Below are 25,585 nucleotides of genomic sequence, written 5' to 3' on the forward strand. Positions count from 1 at the left end.
CTACTGAGATTATATGTAGATTCTTGGCCTTTATTCTGTCACATGGACTTCACTACAAAATAATTGCTTCTGGCTCACTAAGGAAATTATGTTTCTCAAGTGACATTTATTTTTGTTTTACTATCCACTGTACACTAGTTTTTAATTTCCCCTTTTGCAGCTATTACATATTTTGGCACTTCATAAGCAACATGTAATGCAGTGAAATGAATTACATACTTCTTCTGCCTATTATATTAAAAAAATCAAAATAATGCCAGAAATTTACGAAATGGGTCATCAAATTTACCTCTATGTGACAAGTGAAACTAATCAGTGAATTGTTAAAGGTATGGTTTACTTTAAATCAGGAAATATATTACAAAATCAGAATTAAAAGTACATAAATAAACTGTTCTGCTTTATCAGGTACAAAGAAGATCATGTTTACAAGAGATTTTTACAATGACTTTGCTCTTTTTTGGCAACATCAGAACCACATTGCCTGTTGGGGGTTCAACTTCTGGCACTATAGGTGAAAAACTTCATACCAGTGAAAAATGCCTTTTCTCTGTATTATAAAACCTGGGTTGTCTCTGGATTGGTGTGAAGTCTGCTCATTTCAATATCACTGGAGAATTGCAACTAGTTTTGGTGGGCAAACCTTAACTAAAAATACATTATATATAAACCCTAGGTCAAAAATTTAATCAATTGCATCTCAAAATCCTTAGATACGGCATCCGTATTTGTTTTAATTTTTTACTTGGTTTTCCAACCAATGTCCAAGGGGGACAACACTCATTTACCATCTCTAGGAGAAAACTACAGAACATACTTCTCTTCTTTCTTTATTTGCAACATTTGTAAGGTGTTCTGTATTATTTATAGAGAGCTGGACAAAATACCAACTGATAAAAGTGTGGCACAGAGCACAGAAAGTTACTGATTTGGAAGATTTCTGACATGATCATTTTTTTTGTACTTTTAAAGCAGATATAACAAAACCTACCTACCTACAACCTGTAGCATCATAAAAAAAGAGGAGAGCACTGGCTGTGAAATGAGGTATAACATAAGTAAAAATGCTTTTTACAGGTTTCTGGGAGAAAAGTCGAACATGTAACCCTTGCAGTGCTAGATGAACATTAAGAGGGAACACTCAATGTTAATCCCTCACACTCAATGTTAATATCATGCACAATGGTAAGTGCATGATATTCTTCATGTTTACCAGAATCTAAAGTATGTCCTAAACTAAATTCATGCATATGCTCGGCTGAAAAGGGCATTATCAAAGGCATAAATCAAAAGATGCCAATGTCTGGATATATTAGTCAGCTAAGTTCATACTTCTTATAACAGTAATGAAAAATAACAATTTTATTTGCTTTATTCTATTTTTGTTTGAAATATAAAGAAGGGTTGTAAGATCACACACACCCAAAGCTTTCCTAAATCATCATACGTAAACAGGAAGCAAACCAAAAGGAAACCAACCAAAATGATGGGACAAGGTGACACCTGGAACTTTTTACATCCTAATCATTTAGTAAAAGTTCTGATAGCCATAATAGTTTCACTGCATGCCATTAAGTGTTTTTTTTTTACTTTATAATGGACCATTACCTTTTCCTTTATCCGTCAGAAACAGACCATTAATGCTGTAGTGAAAATGTGCTTATAATTATTCAAATTTAGGTTAAATCAGCCTACACACAGACCTTGACAGAGTGCTTTTCTACATTTCATTATAAAAAAATCAAGAATTGAAAACAAAATGTGAGACCAAAATAGTCAAAATTATTTTCAGATAAATGTGACCCTAACTGTACTGAATGAAATTTATAAAGGGACCTCCTTTTGTTATTTTAACATTTATTTCAATAAAAACTTTACACATTAGTAAAAACATTACCAGGTATATCAAAGCTTCTAAAATACATGAATACAAAATAATGCAATGTGGAATCATACAAATTGTAATAAAAATATATATCTTTGAAAACATACTGAACAGGCACATAGGTATTAATCTATTTAAGATTAAATAAAGTGTGTAGCTTAAAGGTAAATTCCAGGCACACAGCAAAATACACAGCTGAAGTACAAATATAGGAGCTGCTTTACCTGTTGAATGGTCGCTAATTCTGTTCCTGTCCCTGACAGGTAATTGACCTCACCATTTAATTACAAAAGAGCAAAATGGAACTCAGCTAGGTCAACAAACCTTTCCAAGCCTATGACTGGACAATGAAGTGCCAATATTTTTATGTAATTTCTTTGCATAGTGCAATGCTCTTTTACTGATGTTAATAATACACATCTCTGCATTAAGATAAGTTAGAATGCATCATTTTTTGTGGTCAGTTTACATTAAACGTGCACCCCATTCTCTGTGAAGGTTTTGTAAATGACAGTGCACTATAGAGTACCCACCCTTGATGGGGTTTTATCCAAATTTTATGTGCCCCTGTGATTTCTAGTTACATTGTGCCTAAACAATTCAAGTTCTAGAGCAGCCCAAGGATCCTACAACTTTTGTCTCTGGCACAATATTCATCCATGGGTGTGGAATTAAAAGGACAATCAGGAAATAAAAATGCATAACATGTTGTTGCCTGTAGGACATTCTAAGGGCCAGTAGTCATAAGGGAGAGTTGTGAAAAAAGCCACAGATATACTTTGAGAAATGTCTCTGACTTCTTGAAGGCGAGCCAGCCAGTGTTGCATAAAAGGGATAAATTACTTTGGTATTGGGCTCCGTATTCATAATAAACTATTACATTTTAAGCAATGGGTTATACAGAATGCCACACTGTTGGTAAATAATGACTGCATTATGACCACCCAATGCCAATCAGTAAAACTATTTCATTGGTATGGAAAGGAGCCATGAATTTAGGTGAGGCTCTGTTGTCTAGAATATGACTTTCCACAAACAAATGATTAGGTCACCCAGCATAGTTTTCCAGAATTTTGTATGCACAAATATGCATGTTCATATCACCTAAACATGTATGTATATAATCTAAGCAGATACACTTGTCATTGACTTGATCTTAGGAGAAAGAAAATGACTGTCCAGGAAAATCAAATCTATCCAGGAAGTTTCTGCTAAAGGAGTCTGTAAACGCACATCCATAAAAGCTGGGTTATGCCTATCTGTGCCACTGTGGATACTGCAGCTTACAAAGAGACACAGGAACATTAGTATACAGCATTACATCTAAAATCATATTCTATTTTTGTGGCTAAAATACATAATTGGAGACTAATTTCCTAATGCGTTATTGATCAAACTGTGGTTTTATTATAAGGAAATTTTAATGGACAGTCCACTGAATACTAAAATAGAGGCTGCTAAGTGACTTCATTGGCACTAAACTATTCAAAGAAGATCAATGATACTGGCAAAGCCCAACAGGTAGTTAGTAAAGACAGAAGTATCTTCTTTTGCAGGATATTTAAAAAAAATAAAATGCTTCAGTGGCAATAAAGCTTTTGAATGCAACTTTCACATTTATTTAGATTTTATAATATCCATGCTACTGAAGGTTCTTGTTCTGCTTGTGGTATATTAGAGTATCACTTCTGATGCAGTATGAAAAGTCTTATTGCTAAAATCTCCCTAATTGCATTACAATGTCCAACATAGCTGGGATTGCATATCTGAGAAATATTCACAGATGGGGATACTGAAGCCTACAGGCATCTGTCTGAAACTGAGCTAACATATTGGAGTAGACTGATCCTTTCATATTAGTAGGATTGGCACAGCAACTTTATTACAATGCCTTTCCAAAGCAAAGCTTAGTTTATCTGTTTCTAATTTCTTATTCTAAAATATAAACCTACATGCTAGTAGTTTAACTCAATATATTCTGTGTTGATATAATAATATGTCTATGTGAGGCATATAAAAATAGTAACAATATCAGAAAACGCATAACATTTACATTTATCTACGGACAATGTATTTACATGATATGAACAAAGTATAATTGTTGAATTTTTTTCATATTGCCAAAATAAAGAGAACAAGAGATTACACATTATTAATTATCTACACAGTGTATACTGTTGTCTATATTGTTTCTTATAAAGCACATGGGTGTTCTTTACAAATGTGTATTGCACTCTGCTGTACTGATGGAGAGCACTAAAATAATAGGGTTGTGTTGCAAAAAATGAAAAAACAAAAAACATAATGAGAATCCAGTACAGGTATACTTCCAATCACAAGGTTCTCTGTATTAGGCAAAGAACTGTGAACTACTGCAGATACCTCAGCTTGCATTTTATGAATAAGCCAATACAAGCAGGCATCAATAGTGACCAATACTGCATAGTATTACAGAGGAGAGATAGGGGTCTACCATTACCAATTTTTTATATCAGACCGTTAAATGATGCCACTAGATCTTAAACACCTGCTAGTTTGTTTTTTTTTTCTTCTAAAAAATGGGTTGAAGACATTTGGTTGCCTCCTATAAGGGTGGCAATTCAGTAAGTATTAATAAAAAAAGCAATAGAGTGTATTGAAAATGTAGTTACAATGATCCTAAAGTGTGCAATGACTACATAAAATGCATTTCAGACAAAACACCTATAAATAATGAGTGATGTACGGTATAGTATATCGTTTTATTGCTTCCAGTGTTAAAAGTTTGACCAAGACACTAAAATGAGTAGGGTCCGACTATTACTGTTAACCGTAAAATAGAACTTGAACGATAATTCATTAAGCTGTTAACTGTCACCATTTCCAGGTCAACGATGTATTCTCTTGGGCCAGTTAATTGCTTTATCATGACAAGCATTGCGCTTACTCCACTTGTTTGCTAAAAAACAAGAAAAGAAATATAAATTGTAAAAATGGGCTTCTATTAGGTCACTGCTTCCAATAAAATGTAGAATTCATTTTGGGGTATGGCAACATCTTCACTACCATATTCACAGAAAGGAAGAAAGGAATAATAATTCTTTTGTGGTGCTTGTACTGTTACTGTTGTACTTCTGCTACCTGCACAAGTCGAATAATTGTTGCCCAAGACAAATGGTTGTGCTCATCTTGGGTAAAAATCTGACACGTGTACAGCAGACCCCCAGTGTCACTTCACTTCGATTTATCATGGCGGATCAATGAACAACTGATCCAGATCAACAGCTGTTCACTTCTATGGAGGACAGCATAGAGGGGTGCTGCTCACTTTTCTTGCCCCTTCCCTCTCGTCCTTTATATAGTATTAAGTATAAAACTAAAGCTCCATTATGCATCCTTTTACCCGATAAAAAGGCAATTGTATGATATTTTAACTCAAGTGCATTAAGCTCAAAAAAATAACTGAAAGTAAATTTCTGAAAAATCTAGTCCTTAAATTCTGAAGTTTGTGCTAGAATTTGAATGTAAAGGGTGGGCTTAGCACCGACTTAGCCATGTGTACAAAAGGGCAACCAGAACCCAACAATTACTAACAGAAAAAATAAATGTAACTCACCCGTAAATAAAAATCTCCATTTTCATTGCCAGATTTAATCCTGAATGTATTAACTGTATTAGCATAGATCAACGTGGCTTGAATTTGAAAGATATCAGATGGCACAGGTCGGTTTGATCGGATGCTCATGTATTTGTAGACAATGCTGTAGGGCTGGTCTCGACAAAGGGGATTTGTTACGTGGCACACACATCGACTGTAAAAGAGCAAAATGTTTTATGGTAACTTCTGTAGGTTTAATTACAATTACAAGTATTTTGTTACTGTAGTTGCATATATATTGCCCATCTGTGTTTTGTAGATGAAACATAGACAACAGATACACATCAACACATGAGCAAGTGTGCTTCATATTAAAACATACAAACAGCATCTGTTGGCGGGACTCAATAATGACAATATTATTTTTTAGACAAGTAGTAAAATTTAAATCCAACTTGATATAATGAATGTAATGTAATTTAAAACTGGAAATTTCAAATTCCATTGTCTGGTCTGCACACTCTCTAGGTTGGGATATAGGGTGGAATTGTCATATTTCCTAATCTGGCGATTCGGTCATCCCTAGTAGGGATGAGCGAGAATGCCTCCGGAATTCTCACGAAAATTTCCATTAAATTCTGATGGGTCCACAAAACTTCCGCTAATCGAATTCGCGGACCCATCTGAAGTTCCAGGAAATCATTACAGGAGGATTCACAGGGCATTCAATGCATTCATTCATTCCTGTGTGTGATCCCTGGGCACTAGAGGTTAATTAACCGCAGTAGATTCACAGGGCTGCATTCATTCATGCAGCCCTGGGAATCCTCCTGTCAGTGTGCAATCCCTAGCACTAGAGGTTAAATGGGGACAAGTCTTCCCATTCAAAACCTAGAGGTTACAGGGTTACAGTTGTGTGCCTGTTGCCTGCACTGGCTTTATATTGGCTGACCACCCAGTGCTGAAGATAACACTGTATTAGAACTGGAAGAATTAGCATAGGTTAGGGTCTGGACCAGCTTATTTGTTAAATGACACAGGTACTTACCTCTTTTCTGGTGCTGTACCCCACCAAATTACTACTCTGAGCTCCAGCACTGGTCTCTTAATGAACTTGCTTTGGGTGCAAGGTATTATTACCCACTCCTAGATCAGGAAAGGTCATCAACACAGCTTCTTGCACTCAAATAACAATGATGCAGAGAATGGTGCTTAATTTATCAGCACAAAATACTTTCCGTAATATTGAGAACCTCCTTTAAAAACAGATGAAACAGAGGAGGACCCTGTTCATTATATGACCAGCCTGAAGACATTTGAAAAACAGTAATTGTAAAAAATAAAATAAAAAAAAAATAGAAAACATGCAAGGGGGTGGGAAGATGGTGGTAATGTGGAGTCGGGCTTTAAATCAGTAAAGATATCAGTTTTACACATTTTATCTGTGTATTGCACTTGTTACATAATTTGCTGTGCAATACAAATACGGGCTCATAAGCCAGGATTGCACTGATTTTCATTTAAAATAAGCATTTTAATCCTTGTTTTTGCAATCTTTACTGATTGAAGATGAAGTAATGTGAATGAGTGAATAAATGTGCAGAGAAACTCAGTGAGAAACAGGAGGCGTGCAACCTGCCTGCTTGGGCTAGAGATAGCCAGTGGCTGCCTGTTGTAAGGGGGTTTGCTAAGTATGCTTGTCCTTTGTGTAGAGCTTGGGATGATTGGGCCTTGGATTGTTTTGCAGACTTTAGCCTCAAGAACATTGGGTTGCATAAGGGATATATTAAAGCAGTGTAAATACTTGGTTGGCATTTTCTTCATGTTTTCCATACTGAATCTGAAATGAGAAGGAAGGAAGACATGGACATGGGGTTATTTAAAGACTAACTAGCAGCGGCTTCAGAGTGTGTGACACTGCTAGAAAAACTGGGGTTTTTTGTGGACCAATTTGGGGTAATAAAGGTCCAACCTGCAGTGGCTTTAAAGTGTGGTCCAAGCAATGCAGAAAAATGCAAGAAATGTGTAGCTCTCATCAACAAATCCACCGATGACTTACAAACTTACAAAAGCTGTTTTTACTTGCTGTAGGTGGAAAATTGGAGAAGTACCTCATACAGTAAAATTTAGTGAAATCAGTCAATTTGGAAGGAAGAACCAAGACCACTGGTCTCCAGAAATCAGTTGTAGACAATCCTGTTTAAGGAAGGAAATCCCAAAGAGGGCAAAGATTAAATCTGTGTAACAAGTTGGCTTAAGAAGTAAAAGCAAGTGTCTGGGAAAATTAGGTTCATTCACATTATATGTTTTTGTCATCAAAAACTGGGGCACATAGAAAGACATTGCCATGCTTCCAAAGAAGAAAGAATATTCAGCATCAGGCCAGGGGGCCAAGGGTAGCAAAGAAAGATGGAAGTGTATTTCTTGGACTGAATATTACATCATACACATAGGGTCGCCATTAGAAATTTCTGGGCCACATATTAGGAGAATTTTCTGCATTCCCTCTGCCCCAGCATTGCAAAAATCAAGCTCTTTCGATCCAAGCCCTGTACAGAAGTACCCCTTGTCCTTCCCATGATGGTGGCCCTTCCTACACATGAGAGCATTTTACGGCAATGATAGTTACCGTATAATGGTTTGGAGGCAGGAATGAGATGAGATGACTGTTAGCAAAAAGCTGTGTATTTCAATTCAATTTTGAGCAGGAACATATAATCTTATTTGTGTTTCCTATTTTTAAGGCCAAATATTGGGAATTTAGAGGTGGTGTAGGCAGACCAGATGAGAAAACTGAGATGAGAACAGTAAAGCTAGAAATGCAGATGATTCCTGATGTCTGCTGGTTGATAGTGGACTTTTTTACTTCTTAAAGATAGTCTTCTAATTTTCCAAACATTACACAAGCATTACAGGAGAAGAAAAAGAAATTGTAAAGTGTAAAATAGGGTGTTTTATTTTGCTTGCATCTAAGAATTGTTAAAGCTAAAAAGAATTAATTTTCTAGAATTTTGAAAGGTAGTATTAAAACAAATAGGGCGGCTTTTTGTGTAATACTCACCAGTCTGCTGCTGTCCCTCAAATAAATCCTACTTGTAAGTGGTGCACCCCATCCGGATCTTGGTTTTCCAAATAGCAATGCCTTACTAAAGTTTATTAAAATTAGTTTACACAGCAAGTGAGAAATGTGTAGGGAGTGAGAGCAGTCACAGGACTTAGAGGACCAAAAAAAAGGGAACAGTTGCCTTGATTGATCTATTAGCAAGAACAAAGACTCCAAAGTCCAAGACTGAAGAAGATTGACTATCATATGAGAACTTTCAGCAAACCTGAAATGGATCTGGTCCAGGGTTGAAAACATTTACCAACTAATATTAAAAGATGATGATAGTCAGTCCTCTCCAGTCATTGAGAGCTTTAATAAATCAAGTTCAATGTGTTCTAATAGCGAATTCAGTATTTGAAGGGAATGCCCTTAGCCACTCACCCTTAGACTAGGGTTAAAACTTTGTAAATTGAAATTTATATGATATCAGCCTCCATTTAATAGTTTTTAATAGACAACTTTGTTGTCAACCAATTTTGGCAATTGTGCAGGTTGTCGAAATATAACTGTTCAGTCCAAAAGCACCAGACAGACATATTGCACTTGGAAATTAGATTTAACAACAAAACTGATCTGACCCAGTATGTCCATACAGAGCACTGGAGTGGAATGAAAGCATGTTTCTACTGAGAAAAGAAGCTGGTTTAGGACACTCCCATGCAAATATCAAGCTTGGGTTAGAACATGCAAGGGTACAAAATGGTAAAAAGATCAATAGGCTTTAATGCTTTAAGCCTCCAACTGTTCCTGGATGACTTTTGTATGTACAATGAATAATTAGAATGAATTTTTACACAAACTGGAATAATAATCTGCATATCGGGTCAGCCTTTAGCTAATATCAAAGCTATCAAGATAAGTAATGGGTGAGTTCTGATGTTCCATTCTCTGCCAACCCATTTAGGAAAAGCTTAAAACTGCCTCTGATGGGAGCCTGTTGTAAATATAAATAGTAGGGAACATCCCAATTAGCTGTACTGCCCCATACAACTACCAACCAGGAAGACTGCCAACATGTACTTCCACTCTGACATATTGGGCCTGATTTATTAAAGTTCTCCAAGGCTGGAGAAGATACACTTTCATCAGTAATCTTGGGCAATCCAGCAAACCTGGAATGGATCTGGTTCAGGATTAAAAATATTTGCTAACAAATTGCAAATTACTTAGTATTTCATTCCAGGTTTGCTGGATCACCCAGCTTCACTGATAAAAATGTATCCTCTCCAGCCTTGGAGAGCTTTAATAAATCAGGTCCAGGGTTTAGGGAAGATGGACTATCAACCAAGCAAACATGTAATTAATTTCTTAAAACTCTTTACTATTAGTTGGCACAGTCACAGACCAGAATAATTCCAGGCTTACTGGATCACCCAGGCTCTCCCATGGTAGTCTTTCCTTTTTTGTAGCGTGCTTTGTACTCCAAAAAGATTCAAAAGCAATGGCAAGTATAAGAATCAGGATCAGTAGGTAATATTTTTCCTTGCAACAGATATACAAAAAACAGATAAACCAGTTCCTTTAAAAGACCAAAAGGGAGTTAGGAAGAGAAGTTAGACTTTAGGTAAAATAACAGAAACTTTTAATATGAACTTAAACTTACTTATCTGACATGCGTACGTAGGGTTCTTGGCAAGGATTAGCTGGGTAACACCGGAATCCCCCAAAGTAGTTCCAACACGTGGCTTCTTCCCCACAATCATGAGTGTTGCTTTCACATTCATTTATGTCTGGAAATATTTTAAACATTCTCTCATTACGCATTACATAGTATCCTCTTGGAATAACATATTGGTATTATAAAATAAAAAGTTAGTTCCTTAATATAGTCCTCCCCCAGTCACTGAAATAACAAAATGTTTCGACATTTATAACAACTAAACTATTTAACAACCATGATATTAGAAATATTTTTCTTTGTACTGTAAAGCACAGCTGTATCCTGGTTAATTTCTAAGTATTAAATCAAAGTGTTAAATACAATAAATCTGTATTATAAAACAGCTCATATCCCTTTATTAATTAGCAATCACAGATGGTAATAAACTAACTGCACGCACCAAGACCTTGCATTAGTGTACAAATATTAGCATGGAAAATTTATTTACCAAGGAAATTAGTTAGTTAACAAATGGTGAGAACTGCAACATCTAACTTGTATGATACATCTTAATGCATACTGTTCATAGATTGTTGTTCCAGTAATCTTAACACTGACCTTCCTGTTAACCTTCTCTGTAACACCAACTACTGTACCGCGCTATTAGTCCTTCCTAATTTAGGAAACCTTATATTCTAAGTTACCCAGGGATTGGTATATATTTTTAGTGCCAGATCTACCAATTTTACATAACCACAACAGAATCAATTTTAAGGACTTTAGAGGTATTACTTATAGAGTGTATAGAGTGTATTTCCAAGTTTAAACTATAATATATTATATAATTAAAAATTCAATGATATATTAGCTGTTACAGAAACATTGTTTGCACATCCAGTCTCATACAGTGTTTGACGCGTTTCACAACAGAAGCTACCTCAGAACTGATAAAACCTGTATCATATCCTAAAACCTTTGAAAACTTTTGCTATCAATGTCTCAATTTGTGCCTCACCAAAATGTTACGCCTGAGATCTTTTGACTTTTCAGTTAAACTACTAAGCACGGGAATGTTCCAAAAATTATCACAGAAATGCATTACAATTTTTGGTGTACAACAAAGAAGGTGATTAGTTACATCTGATGAAGTTTACAAGGATTTTTTTTAGAAGGGGGTGATCCTTTACTCATCTCAGTGATTATGATTTTTAATTTTTTTTTGAACTGTTGCTATTACTGTATATCTTTGTATATATCTTATACATTTCATTGGGCAAATACAGCTAGAATTTTATTTTTGTGTTTGTTCTATTTCATGCTAAAAAGCATGCTAACAAAATGTGAATATATTGAGGGGGCGATATTTTTCTATAGCTACTGTAGTGTAGCCAGTAGAGAGTCCACACGTTTAGTGTTTGCGCATATCATCTAATTTCATAACTACTACAATTCCATGATTCCATATGATGCATCATTGTTATCACTTTGATTTTGGATTTTTAAGGAGTTTAGGGGATTTTACCAACTATGCATAGTTTAATATTGGGCCACTAGATCCACCCAATGCACCAATATTATTGAAATGAGTGAACATGAATATTTTAACAGGCCAGACCACATGCTTTAGTGCTTTATTTTATATAACCATTTGCTATGGATATTACTGTATAGTAACATTTCACAAGCTGCTCTCAAATATCAGTGAGAAACTCTGCCCACCTGTTAATTACAATATATACAAACAATGTAAAATACATTTTTATGAATATGCATTTCATCTTTTCAAGCCAATTTGAAATTTACATTTAAATCGTGTAATACATTTCAGGTATGAAAAAACAAAATGAATTTTCTTTGAAAAGCACTCACATCCTAAAGAGAAAATCCTCTTGTAAGGATTGTAAGGATTGTACTGCTGAGAAGGACCACTGTTCTGGGTTCTGGATACACAGTGATATCTCAGAGATTTCAGACTTCTGTAGAAAGACCGCTCCTTCCACAAAGGGTCCTTTTCTGCAACATGCTGGCAAGGAACAGGTCCTTGTACCATGTTTATGATAGTTTTCTAAGGAAAATAAACTAAACAATGTTGCAGACTTTTTGTTTTGATGCAACTTGAAGCGTACCTAAACTAAGAAATTTCACTTTTCAATAAAGGGTAGACAACCCTTTTATGTAGAGTAAAAATTCTGTTGTTTGTTTTATTTTTTAAGTGCAACACCCTTTTTTTAAGCACCACCCCCTAAATAAATGGGTGCTCCATTTGCGCATGCCCGAGCATCTCAGGCATGCGCAGAAGGAACCCTTTTGACAAAAGGAAAAAAAAATGCAGATCTCACACATGCACAGTGAGATCGGCAAGTTTTTTTTCCACCTACGTCACCAGATCTGACGCCTGTGTCAGGTGATGTAGGAAGAAGAAGCCGAAAGAAGAGGAGAAGATGGCGGCGTCCAGAGCGCTGGATGCCGAGATGATGCGGGACCTGATAGAAGAGAATTACGAATGGATCAGACTGCCCTGCGGGATTGAAGGTAAGTGTATTTTTGTTGTTTTCGGGACTTTTGAGTTTAGTTCCTCTTTAAATGTACTTAAGTAATTAAAAGTTCATATGGGTTTAAACCTACAATGAGATATGAACATGATATACTTTATCAACAACAAGAATATAGACAGTTAACATTTAATGATTTTACAAACCTTGACAAGATCGAGTTCCAACAAGCTGATATCCTTCTGGGCATACACAGGAAAACCTTCCTGGTTCGTTAACACATTGGTACTGGCACAAATAACTGTTTGTTCTGCATTCATCAATGTCTGTTAAACAATACAATAACCATGAAAACACTGACACCAAATGATTCTCTGCAAATCCACAGGCAATAATTATAATATTAAATAATTAGGCATATTTGCAAAATCCACTGTGTATTTTAAAGAGTCAACATCATTAGTAGAATGAATTATGTAATTTTCTATACTTAAAATTTAAAAAAAATTTCTTAGTTTAATTAAGTTTTGGTGATCTATTTTTGATGCTTAATCAACACTATTTATTTTTGTCACTTTGTAAATTATCAAATTATATTCCCTTTAAGCAATGATTCTATTTTGCATAAAACTGGCAATGATAAATAGAACTGTACAGACAATATTAGAGAAAAACATCAACCTAAATTCAATCTTCACTATATATATGAATATGTAAATATATGTATATTTATATATTTAGACCTTAGGTTACATAAAATTTAGGCAAATATAACCTCAGAAGAACAACACACAACATATTTTCATATTGTGTCATTATTTATTTTAACAAAGACTAAGTGAAAATGCAGAAGCAGTGTGGAAATCATTAGGTACACTCTTACCATTTCCCTAAGAATTAGGAGGGTAAGTAGTAGCCAGGTGCTTCTAATGAAATGCACTTGATTAATTGATCATGACAATGTGATCTCCTATTAAAGCAGACGTTTTGGCATTCAAATGTGCGTTATCATAATGTTAAGTTGTTGCTGGCCATTAACCTGGGAAGGATTATAAGGCCATTTCTAAACAATCAGAAGAATATTCTTCTACAGTGAGACAGAATATTCACAAGTGGAATACATTCATGACAGTTGCTTAAAAGAGATGTTTGGCCAAAATGCACAGCACCACTTTTGGTAAAAGCCAAACACAGTGTATTAACACAAACACCTCACACCAACTGTCAAGTAGTGGTGGTGGCAGGATGACGATTTGAGCTTAATTTGCAGCAACAGGACCTGAGCACCTTGCAGTTAAGGTGTTGAACATGAACTTCTGTATACCAAAACAATCAAGAGTCAAATGTGAAGCCATCTGTGCGACAGGTCTGTGGATCATTTAATAGAACAATGATCCCAAGCACACCAGCAATCCTACAACACAATTGCTAAAAAAACAAAAAACAGGTGTTGCAATGGGCTAGGTAAAGTCCAGATCTCTGCTTCATTTTTTTGGTAAATAAATAACGTCATGGTGGAATCTGTTGCGTGGTGTTTTACAATTAAGGTTGAATTTTAACAATTTTAGAACCTGATAGGAACAGATGAGGTATTTGTTTAATCTGTTTATTTCATTTTTAACAAACAATATAAACTAAAAAAAGGGTTTATATATGGCAACACACAAAAATAAGACAAATAGATGGGAGAGATACAGAAAAGGGATACAATAAAACTGTTTAAACTCAACCTTATGACATAAAAACAAGCAAAAGTTGTTTAATAATAGTAATAATAATAGTATAGAAATTCCTGGGAGAGAAATCCCACCACAAATCAGGGGAATCCAAAACCATCAACAAAGAAAGTTGACATGCTGCACAAGCAAAACATCATGTGTCTTGATGTTTCCAAAGTGGTGTTGGAGTTTTGTGTGGAGCAGGAGTAAGAGTGTAAACATGGCTAAAAGAAAATGGGAGCAATATATCTAATTTGAAAAATGGACCAGAAGTTTTTTTTTAAATAATAACCTTAGAATTAGGTGTGTATATTTGGTTGTATCTGGAATATTCAGATTTCTCTTATGTTTATTTCCCTAGTGGTTGATCGTGATAGTTTTGTCTTTTTTAAACCTTTGTACAGGAGGGTGCACTTTCTTTTTCTTGTGACTGTATGGGACCACATAGGAAGGACATTTTGCCTCTCAGTAATTAAGCTGTGAGTAAAACCTGTGATGCTGAATATTTTCTATTTTTCATAATTACCTGCATAAATAGATATTGAAGTTTCTAAACCAATAATGCAAACATAATATAGATATATAAAACTAATAATAAAAACATGCTTTAAATCCACAAAAATCTAATTGGTACAAGATTCTGCACATTTTTAGTCTTTGCATAGAAATATTACATATACACACGTACTATCCTATTTCTCCTGTCATTAAAATATACTTTTCACCGAAATGAACACCAGCTACATAATGGAAATAATTATCATGCACCCGCCCTGCTCCTATTACACATGCTTTCTAAATGTCACATGTGTTACTTGTTGATACAACATAAATTGGAAACATCAATTTGTTTGCCTCTAAATCATTTTTGTTTATTCTCTAAACAGATGCAATGTTACATGAGTTGCTTCAGCTTTTGACAAGTTTGTATTAGCAAACATTGTTTAAAATGTGGGAATATTTTCACAGGAAGAAAATAATTTACAAGTTTTTTTTAGGTAATGCTGGCAATGCTTTATAACCTAACAAGGTCAAAGATGTAATAATTAAAATTACTGTGTGTGCTGCTGGTCCAAGGTTAGTTTACAGGGAACTGAACTCTGGCTTTGTCCCCAACATTCATTACAATCCCCAACTCAATATTTGGAAAGGAGAGAGATGAACAAGGCCACATTTGTACATTTTTGTAACTGTGTTGAGCAACTCTTCTAACTGCCAATTTGACAATTTATGCTTACTACATAATCGTCACACAAGTACAGTTTTCAAGCGAGCCCATCTATCTCAACTTTGACCATTACTTCCCAACAACCCCACCCTGCTTACCAACCATTCTTCAACTATTAATGACACATACACGGATATGGACTTAAATTGGATGGCAAGCAGCCGTTTAGTAAACCATAAATAATAAAATTAACATTCAATAAGTAACAAATAAACAACCCATAATAAAATGAATAAATAACAAACTTTAAACAGTTAAATTCCAGAAAATCCCAAATAATATAACCTAACTAACAAAAAAAAAACAAATTTACACCATTTAATAAAACATAACCATACACAACAATAACCCTCAATAATATAAACTCCAACTTCCAAATAGAAATCCAAACAACCAGGCTGCAGGTCTCACAAGACAAAACCCACACCCAACAAGAAGTTAACCCCTCCAACAACTCCACCTTGCTTGGCCCCTAGCCGCCCAGCACCACCTCAGGAGCAATGAATATCCTCTCACCATAAAGTGGGTGGACTCCACCAAAGAGGATCCCCCCTGCCAAAATTTACCACATACCAAGTACTGGATCTTTGCCTTCCAAAACCCCAACCTCCAACTCACTATTCCCCCCAAACACACATAAATAACCAAAAGGGGCGGGAAACGTTTTCTTTTTAAAAGAAGACCTCCAACTTCTGTTTGCCCCCTTTTAAACCCTCCTAAGATTAATCTCCTCCTACCTCCCACTTAATGCTAGCCCTGCTCCCTCCCTACAGCTAGCACATTTTATTAACCCTTACCAAACCTGGTCTAGGCCTCCCACCCTGTCATGCAGGCCCTGCACCCAATATTTTAAAGCTTTCGGCCTCTCTAGAACACTAGGATAAATTGTTCTCCTACTCTGTTTATCTCCCGGGGTATAAACCAACAGAGGAGGAACTACAAGCATTTGGTCCCCTATCCCACCAACAAAAACAGGCAAACAGAAGAGCCCTGCTTGCTCATACCCCAACAGACTTAGGCCCTATGTTGGCTATACAGAAGTCTGGTGCTGGATGTGATTACTTGATTAGAGCTTTGCTTAGAGATACCAGTTGGTGGGCAAGGTAGAAAAATGGATGTTACTCTGTACCAATATCTAGGACAGCACCTTCTTTAACAACCAGTCAATCTTATGGTAATAATGGCTAAGACGATTACCTACTAGGAACCTTTGGACGCTAACCTAGCAACCCTTTGAAAAGAACAGAAAATTTTTTGTAAAGCCTAAAAATAAACTGCTTGACTTTGCACCCAGTGAACTTTAAATAGTTGAGTGAGTACATATTGTGTGCAATTACCAATATTGTTTGGTAAAACTAAAGCAAAAAAAAAGGCTTAAAAAGAAAAAGTGGTAAAATAACAGCACTAAACTAAACAACTAAATTTGTCAAGGGTTAAAATTTGTTACTACTTTGACCATTAATAAGGAACTTCGAGTTGCCTTATGATAATGGTAAATGACACTGGAAAATAAGGGAAGCCAAATCAACTAATTGATAGCAATACTTGCAATAAAAATGTGCATCAAACAGAAGTAGTATGTAGAATGACTGTATATGCAGATTTCCTTACCTTCACAATTAACTCTGTCCCTGCTAAGTTCATAACCTGGATTACACTGGCAGACATATGAACCAATCATGTTGTAGCATTCTTGCGCACAAGGACTGGTGCTACATTCATCAATATCTAGAAAACGACAAATAACAGTCTCCTAAAGTTCAGTATAAATATAACAAATATTTTTGTATGCATCAATAGAATCATACAGAAAGACTTCAGTGAAAAATGTGCCCCAAAACCAGACAAAAATGTTCTTCATTTTGGAAAGAGTGGGGAGGCATTTGAAGCCCTGCTGGGGAGATTTCTGCTTACTTATGGAGACACGGTTAAATCTACCATGAATAAAATTTCAATAATAAGAAATAACAGAAGCTGGGGGCTTTTGTAGCCCTAGACTTTACATTGTTGGCTGCTACATTTAATAAAGACAATTCTGGACACTTGTTAGTGGGTTGACTCTTCTGTCATTTCCTATCCTTTTAGGTTTCTACAAGGACCACTTGTAAGGGCCCACTATGGATGGGAAGCTGTCGGTTAAACTCATGAATCAGTTGTAAGAAACATCTTCATTGACTTTTGGCTACATACAGTGTACCAGGCACAGTGTGCAAGGTGTCACAGTGTCTAGAAAAAATGGAGAACAGAGTCACTGTAAACCTACAATAAGTAGAACTTAGGCAGACTTACCATTATCTAACCAAAGTACTCTAGAATCTTCCTGACTTTTCAGCTGGAGACTGTGTTTCAAGACAATATAATGTAGCTTATTTACTTTATTAAAATATTTGATTACTTACCTAGCTAAAAGCATCACTTACCCACACAGCTGTAATTGTTTGCTGCAAGCTGGAAACCGGAGTTACATTGACAGTAATATGATCCCAGTGTATTGACACAATGATGATGGCAAAATGAAGATAATGAACATTCATCAATGTCTACAATATGGAGAAAGAAAAATACAAATCGTGAAAAAGCTGAATTTATTAAGAAATAATGCTTAATGAATCTATCTATCTATCTATCTATCTATCTATCTATCTACTCCACAATTCACTAATACAACACCTCTTGATTGGATATATCAGTAAAGCTTATCTTTTGAAAAACTTCACTTATTTGTTTAAGGTAGCAACAAATGAGAGGGGAACTCTTCTTTATTTCTAAATGGCAAGTCCAATAGAAGGTGATATCACTTTTGTTATAGGTTAGTATTATCATGACATGAAAGCCATATTGTTATTTATTGTTACAACGTATACCTTATTTTTATGCGACTTTCACAGTTTTACATTTTGTTTGTTTTGTTATTCCATTAGATTTTATAGTAAATTAGATGTAAATTTTTCTCCAGAAAGAGAACACCTTCTGTACAATAACTCTTCCTTCTTAACAACGGTTAACAAATTGACAGAAAAGTCAGTCAGTCAACTCATAGGTACATTATGGTATAACATTGATCTGATGTCCCCCAATAGGCTGATTATCGCCCCTTAAATTGGTATGTGCTACTATCAATCCGGTGAACACTGTCTATTGATATTTAAAGTGGAAATCATGCTAAATGCATTTTTTAAAATTTGTTGGCAATAAATTGTAAAAAGAATGGAAATTATGCACAAACTGGAATTCGTTCAAAAAATTGTCAGCTAATTGCCTAATTCATAAAAATGATAATCTAAAAAGATCCATCATTTTTGCAAACTGTGAGAAAGAAAAATTTTTATTTTTGGATAATGTAAAAGGTATCCTAGTTAAAGAGATTTACTCTCTTTCTGTGTCCTGGTGACCAATATGACTGATACTAAAAGAGAGGGAATATTTAAAATTGTGAGTTTTCACAAGAATAACAATAGTGTGGAAAACTTTTAATGGAGACATCTGTTCTCATGATTTTAGAGGTGATTTACCCTACTCAGTGATTTGCATAGGGGAGGAGTTTTAACCATTCCATACAATGGAAAAAAATGTTGGCTTTTTGCATATTTTATTTTAAGAAATGTAATTGTTTGTCTTTTGCATAATTTAATTAAAAGAAGAGCTTTTGCATGTACCAGCATTGATATCAATATTTAGTGTTACATGAAGTTGGAAAAAAGGGTCATAATAATGTGGATCAGTAGTTTTAGCATCAGATGTTATATCATATTGTGTTAATACTGACTGATATTACAGAATAAACCATGCACCACTGTCAGCTCCTGTCAACTACAGTGATCTGTAAGTGAAACTAAGAAATCATTTTCAAAGACAGATTTATGAAGTTTCAATGATGAAAGAAGAACACAATTGAAATTTTAGGACAAAATAAAAATTTAGTCAAGATATTCTTCCATTCATCATACATTTAGCTACTTCCTACCTTCCCTCTCTTAGTTACCCAATTGCTACAAACTTTTGTGTTTTGCCTCAGTCTTTTTAGATATTCACATTATAAATCCCAGAAGTCTGCAAAAGTATTCAAGGATTTCCCACTTAAATGTATATTGGCTATGCAGGGATAATATCTTGCAAAACCTGCTATACTTTCTATCCAGTTGACTATTATCTCTTTGATAACAAATGATGAAGAATCCAAATTACTACAACATAAACTGATAAAAACTTCTCTAAATGTGACAACGGCTCACTTTGTAAATGATAAAGGTTACAAAATTTACATTCAGCATAAATGTGACCTTTTCACAGTCAGGAAACCTTCTCTAGTCTAGGCTTGTCCTTGTCAAGTCTGCTGAAGGTCTGTGCCAATTGGCGTCTCATTAAGAATTTCATAAATGGTGCATTGAGCCACTGTTAAACATCTGACCTGGATTTGAGCAGTTTCAAACAGTTATTGAAGTCCAAATAAGTTGTATTGCAAAGCCTGTCTGAAACAATCAGAAGCCCATAAATGTGGGCCCAATTGGTAAAATATTTTTCACATAATAAAATATGCTGGTTTCTATAAGGAAGCATATTCATTAGTTACAGCAATACCCACCAATGCATTGCTCCCCTCGCTTCTGGTACCCTCTTGGACAAAGACAAGTGAACGACCCCCTCACATTAGTGCACACTTGATCTGATCGACAATTGTGTGTTCCGCTGATACACTCATCGATGTCTGACACAAAAAAACAAGAAAATATTCTTATTTAGGCAACATTACCAATGTTATACTATTTTAAACAGCTTTAATCCTAGAATGAAGTTCAGAGAACCATGTCAACATAGACCAAACGATTAAGGAAATAGTCTGACTATGTCTATGTCTGACACAAAAAAACAAGAAAATATTCTTATTTAGGCAACATTACCAATGTTATACTATTTTAAACAGCTTTAATCCTAGAATGAAGTTCAGAGAACTATGTCAACATAGACCAAATGATTAAGGAAATAGAAAATTTTTGTTCAATAATTAATGAAACATATGGAGGAGCCTGAGACCACACAGGCTAAAAAATGAGATTTCGATGATGGAATGCGCAATTTCAGCTGACATGTATAAAATTTTAGGGTTGTTATGTCAAAATGTCAGTTTTATTGAGCTGACATTTGAGTTTTAAAGTAATGAGTTAGACAGCTTTGTAGGTTAGACAGCTTTTCCTTATGTACATTGAAGAATTACATGAATTTCATACAGACACATACTCCAATACTTCAAGTCTATGGCTTAGAACAAAAATAAATAAATAAACACATAAAAATAAACATAAATATACATATATATATATATATATATATATGTATATATTTCATTTCTACAGTACTTATTCTACAATTTATCATCATCATTTGCAAGTATAGAAAAATACCTGTTCATTTACCAGAAAAGCACTCAAAGACTACGTACGCACGTGAAATGGTTCTCATCCAATAATCGGCTCAGGGGCGATATCGGACGAAAATCAGCCATGTGCACAGCGATCATCGTCCATCGTCCGTTCGACTGTCCTGGCGGATTTTTGGACGATGGACGACGAACGATCGTAATGCAAGTGAAGGGGAGAGAGTGCAGCTCTGTCCTTCCCACCCTTCCCCTCTCCATAGAGCAGAATGGTGCTGTATGTACAGCACTCGTTCATGCATTGTGCAGTCGTTTGTCGTTGGAAAGGATAGTGAAAGATCCTTTCCAATGACAATTATTGCATGTGTGTATGTAGCCTGACCTTTAATAGAGAAATTACCATGTGTTTTGGATGAATTCAGTGTGTACTCACTCTAAAGGTACTCTAAAGATATTGTAAAAGTTATTTATCCTAAAACTGAACATTTTTGTTGGTGAGGTAAGCTTTTGCCATAATCAGTCAATAATATGAATAGCATACTTGCCAACTATGGCACACATTCACTTTTTTGTAGGTGCTATGTAGTGATGATAGGACCAGAATCCTGTTGCTGCTGCATCACTCAAAGCTGCCATCTTTGGCACTGGCTCTTCCAGGTTCACAGCAATCTTTGGATAGCCACTGACGATGTAATTTTCATTTCTGGGTTTCTGCTTTAATATCAATGTGTGTGTGCCTGGAGAGGACCATGGATGATGGGACCAGGCTATATATGGTTTAATGCTGTCCACGTTGGTTTTCTGGTTTGAGGCCCTCCACGTTATTAAATAGCAAAATTTCGGTGGCTCTACTAGTCACAGAATTGTTGTAGTGTTAAAGGCAGTGATAAGCCTTATTCACAGGGATAGGCAGTTCAGTTGGTTTAGTGGTTAGCGTTCTCACCTTTGCAGTGCTAGGTCACAGATTCGAATCTCGGCCAGGACTTTATCTACAAGGAGTTTTTATGTTCTACCTGTGTCTGCGTGGGTTTCCTCCGCATACTCCAGCTTTCTCCCTCATCCCAAAACATTCAGTTAGGTTAATTGGCTTTCCCTCAAAAATTGTCTTTAGACTACACAATGACATAAGACTACAACATTAGATTGTGAGCCCCTTTCAGGGACAGTTAAGCTAGGTACACAGGTGCAATTATTGTCGTTAGAAAATGAACGACTAACGACAGATCAACGATTATGCATGATTATTTTGAACGATTGCATTTTGAACAATTCTGTACATGCTGTAACGATATGATCGTTCAAATATAATCCACCAATAATGTGCACACGCTAGATATGATCGTTTGAACGATGCAGAAAGTGACCTGTAAAGGAGAAAGTGTACTGCAGAACCATCCACGATCACTGAACGACTGTACACATAATAGATTGTGAACAATCGTCACCCAATCGGATCCGCCAAGGCGGTCGTTTGTTTCCAGTGACAATTCTCGTTCATCGATGTCGTTGTGCACTTGTTTTGTTAACGATTGTCGGACGAATGGCCGTTAGTCGTTTGTTTCCAATTATTGCACATGTGTACGCAGCTTCAGTTATATGACAATAGACGTCTCTGCCTAATGTGTCAGTGCTATATAAATTCTAGTTAATAATAATGGATGAGTTCTCCGCTACATTATCTGCTGTATTTAGCTACAAACTCACAAGCTATGAACCTATGATAGCAAGCCATAGAACAGGTTTCAATATACATATCAGAGAGTCTCCCATTTGGCTGGTGGTTGTTAGAGATATTGAGATCCAGTATACAGTCCAAGCCTAAAATCCTATGTCCTTACCAAGAATTGACTTTAAAATAAACATAGTCAAAGAACACCATAAGATGCCCACACAATACCAATGTTGTGCACACTTATACGTTTGGGCATGCCTTGTTCTTGCAAAATACAGAATCTGTTACAACTTAATTAGTAAATATGTAAAGGTCTATGATGCAAGTTTTGGTTTAAAGGCTACAAAAAACACATATATACAGATAAAGTAGAAGAAACACATACAGTTAGGTGCAACTTGGTAACATTATATTTATATTTAAAGTTACCATTAAAACTATGTAATTATGCAACAGCCTAATAGACTTTACCAAACAACTACTTCTACATTCCTGAAACTTGAAAAAAAGCTTTTATAGCTACATACAAGTATACTGCATTACCACAATTCGTTCAAGGCTAATCATCCTTAGTTATTAATGAGCACTTGAAACCTTGAATGTATGCTCTCTGTGTGATCCATTAATACCCTGCTTACATAAATATAAAATATTTATATTTTAAATGTACTTAAAGATATCACACTGTATATTAATACACATATTACCAACATATGGGGGCTTATGAAAGTCTAACAATATGTGTTGTGTTTCAGAAAAATATTAAAGGATGGTAATGATGAGATGAGGTAATGAGATGACTGTGAAGCTCTTTATGTGACAGGTAATAAATAAAAAAAATTGGATTTGATTTAGAAGAATAAGTAGAATATGTACTACTACTGTTGTACTCAAAATACCCAGTTAAAGCTGAATTCTGGGGTAAGCAAGTAAAGTACTATGTACATTGTATTTTTAATTGAATTTTGGTGTGCTTTGTGTATATTGTAGATCTGTGTAGTAATCCAGCATGATTACTCCAGCAAAGTATTTAAAAATTATACAGTTTATCTAAAAATACAATAGTATATAATATAATGTGCATTGTGTTCTATAATTACAATTCATATGTTCATAATAACAGCAAAGATTCCAATTTATTTTGAAATTATTTGTGATTTTTATGAGGGAGTACACAACTGTGAAGTTGTGCAATCTCAGTGTGTAAACATTTATTCAACGGCACTCTCCCAAACAAAACAAATTTCAGATGTTCATGTAAAATCTTAGAAACCACAGATCTGTGCTGTTGTCATAGTAAGCTCTAGCCAAGCAATAGAGAGATATTCTCCTATAGAGGTTCTTGTTTCTGTATATGCAATGCTTCAACCTATTATATGTGTATATATATATATATATATATATATATATATATATATATATTCCAGCATTATATATATATGTAGTAGTACTATAAGTAGTAGAAGAGAGTGGTATTACAGCCTTTTTATTTATCACATGAATATATTACACACACTAGTGAAAGCATGTTCATTTCTACAGAGAAGGTTTAATGACAATGAACGCAAGCTTTTGCTTGATCTGTCTAGATAAGGATTACAGAGATAGTGACAGGGTATGGGCAGTTTACATGGAAAGGTACAGAGCATATCACATACAGCACAGTGTACAAAGTTTATTATCTCCTGTAACAGCCAACGTAGAACAAAGTGCTGTGGCATATTGTTAATATTATTAACAGTATTTATACAGTGCCAACATATTATGCAACGCTGTACAAAGTCCATAGTCATGTCACTAACTGTCCCTCAAAGGGGCTCACCAATCCAATGTCCCTACCATACTCATATGTCTTTATTACAGTCCAAGGTCAATTTGGGAAGCCAATTAATCTAACTGCAATCTAACACAGGCAGAACATGCAAACTCCAGAGTATAAACTATACAGTATACGTTTGTTTCAGATATTAGTGTCAGAACTCATTTTCCATCCAAATAAATCAATAAGAAGTAAAAAAAGAATAAATCAAGTTTAAAAAAAGGTTGGAAAAGTTAACAGAAACATATGTGAAGAACTCCAGAAGCATCACAAATTATCTCAATTACACTTAAACACATGCAGCAGTTGTCTGGCTAGAAAAACACTGTGAAAATATCCCAGTTGTATCATAAAAGCCACTGTGCATGACCACCTTCTATGCATATAACAACCTTCTGTGCAACTGGTATTTCATTGTAAGCAGAGCAGATTGCAAACTAAGAGCCTTGGAGTAAACCCCTATCAATTTTTTCATAAGATTCAATGTATACTGCAGAATGTGGTGTCAGTCACAGTTAAGCTCTGATTGGGGCTTGTACATCATGATGCTGTAGCTAAGCCTTTCTCAACTAGGTTTTCATGGAACCCTACGGTTCCATTAAAGGTTGCCAGGAGGTCCTTGAGTTATGACTGACCTTCCACTTGCTGGTGCTTGCAAAGTTCTTGAGACAATACCACTTAGCAGAGCCAGCAACATGACACCAAATATCATTTTAGTTGTCTTTAAAGGTGGTATTCAAACCGCCACTGTAAGAAGAACATTCTTTCCTACGGATACCCAATGTATTGGCTTTAGCGGGGTTCTCCTGGGACCAGAATAATTATTAAATATATATTATATTATATATTATTATAGTTCCTTTGGGGTAAAAAGTTTGGGAAAAGCTGTGTAGCTTATTACTCTCTCCATGCTTGCCAAATACTGCCCTGGACAAAAAACCAACATTTCAGGGGAACACTGGAGAATGTGTGCATGGTTGTCCAATTAGTTGGTAGGTGTCACAATAAACCCCTGAAATGACCGCAGCAAGTGTGGGGGCCAGCAATAGTCCCCAGGCCTCAGCTATATTCTCAGCAAAGCAATAACCCCCAGCCCAGTAATTTTGACCCTATAACA

The 25,585-nt window shown here is 35.4% G+C and overlaps 1 protein-coding gene across 1 annotated transcript in view; it reads right to left on the bottom strand.

Moving 5' to 3' along the window:
- Positions 1 to 1,840: 1,840 nt before the first annotated feature.
- Positions 1,841 to 25,585, bottom strand: part of EFEMP1 (EGF containing fibulin extracellular matrix protein 1) — a 48,783-nt gene continuing 25,038 nt past the window's right edge. The window contains exons 5-11 of the mRNA XM_072409506.1: positions 20,189 to 20,311; positions 18,027 to 18,146; positions 17,218 to 17,334; positions 12,867 to 12,986; positions 10,172 to 10,298; positions 5,481 to 5,676; positions 1,841 to 4,823 (exon numbers count right to left, since the gene is read on the bottom strand). Coding sequence (XP_072265607.1) covers positions 4,662 to 4,823; positions 5,481 to 5,676; positions 10,172 to 10,298; positions 12,867 to 12,986; positions 17,218 to 17,334; positions 18,027 to 18,146; positions 20,189 to 20,311 — 965 coding nt within the window. The 3' untranslated portion in view covers positions 1,841 to 4,661. The remainder of the gene's footprint in view (positions 4,824 to 5,480; positions 5,677 to 10,171; positions 10,299 to 12,866; positions 12,987 to 17,217; positions 17,335 to 18,026; positions 18,147 to 20,188; positions 20,312 to 25,585) is intronic.

This window comes from Pyxicephalus adspersus, chromosome 4 (genome assembly GCF_032062135.1).
Source record: "Pyxicephalus adspersus chromosome 4, UCB_Pads_2.0, whole genome shotgun sequence".
Lineage (NCBI taxonomy): Eukaryota > Metazoa > Chordata > Amphibia > Anura > Pyxicephalidae > Pyxicephalus > Pyxicephalus adspersus.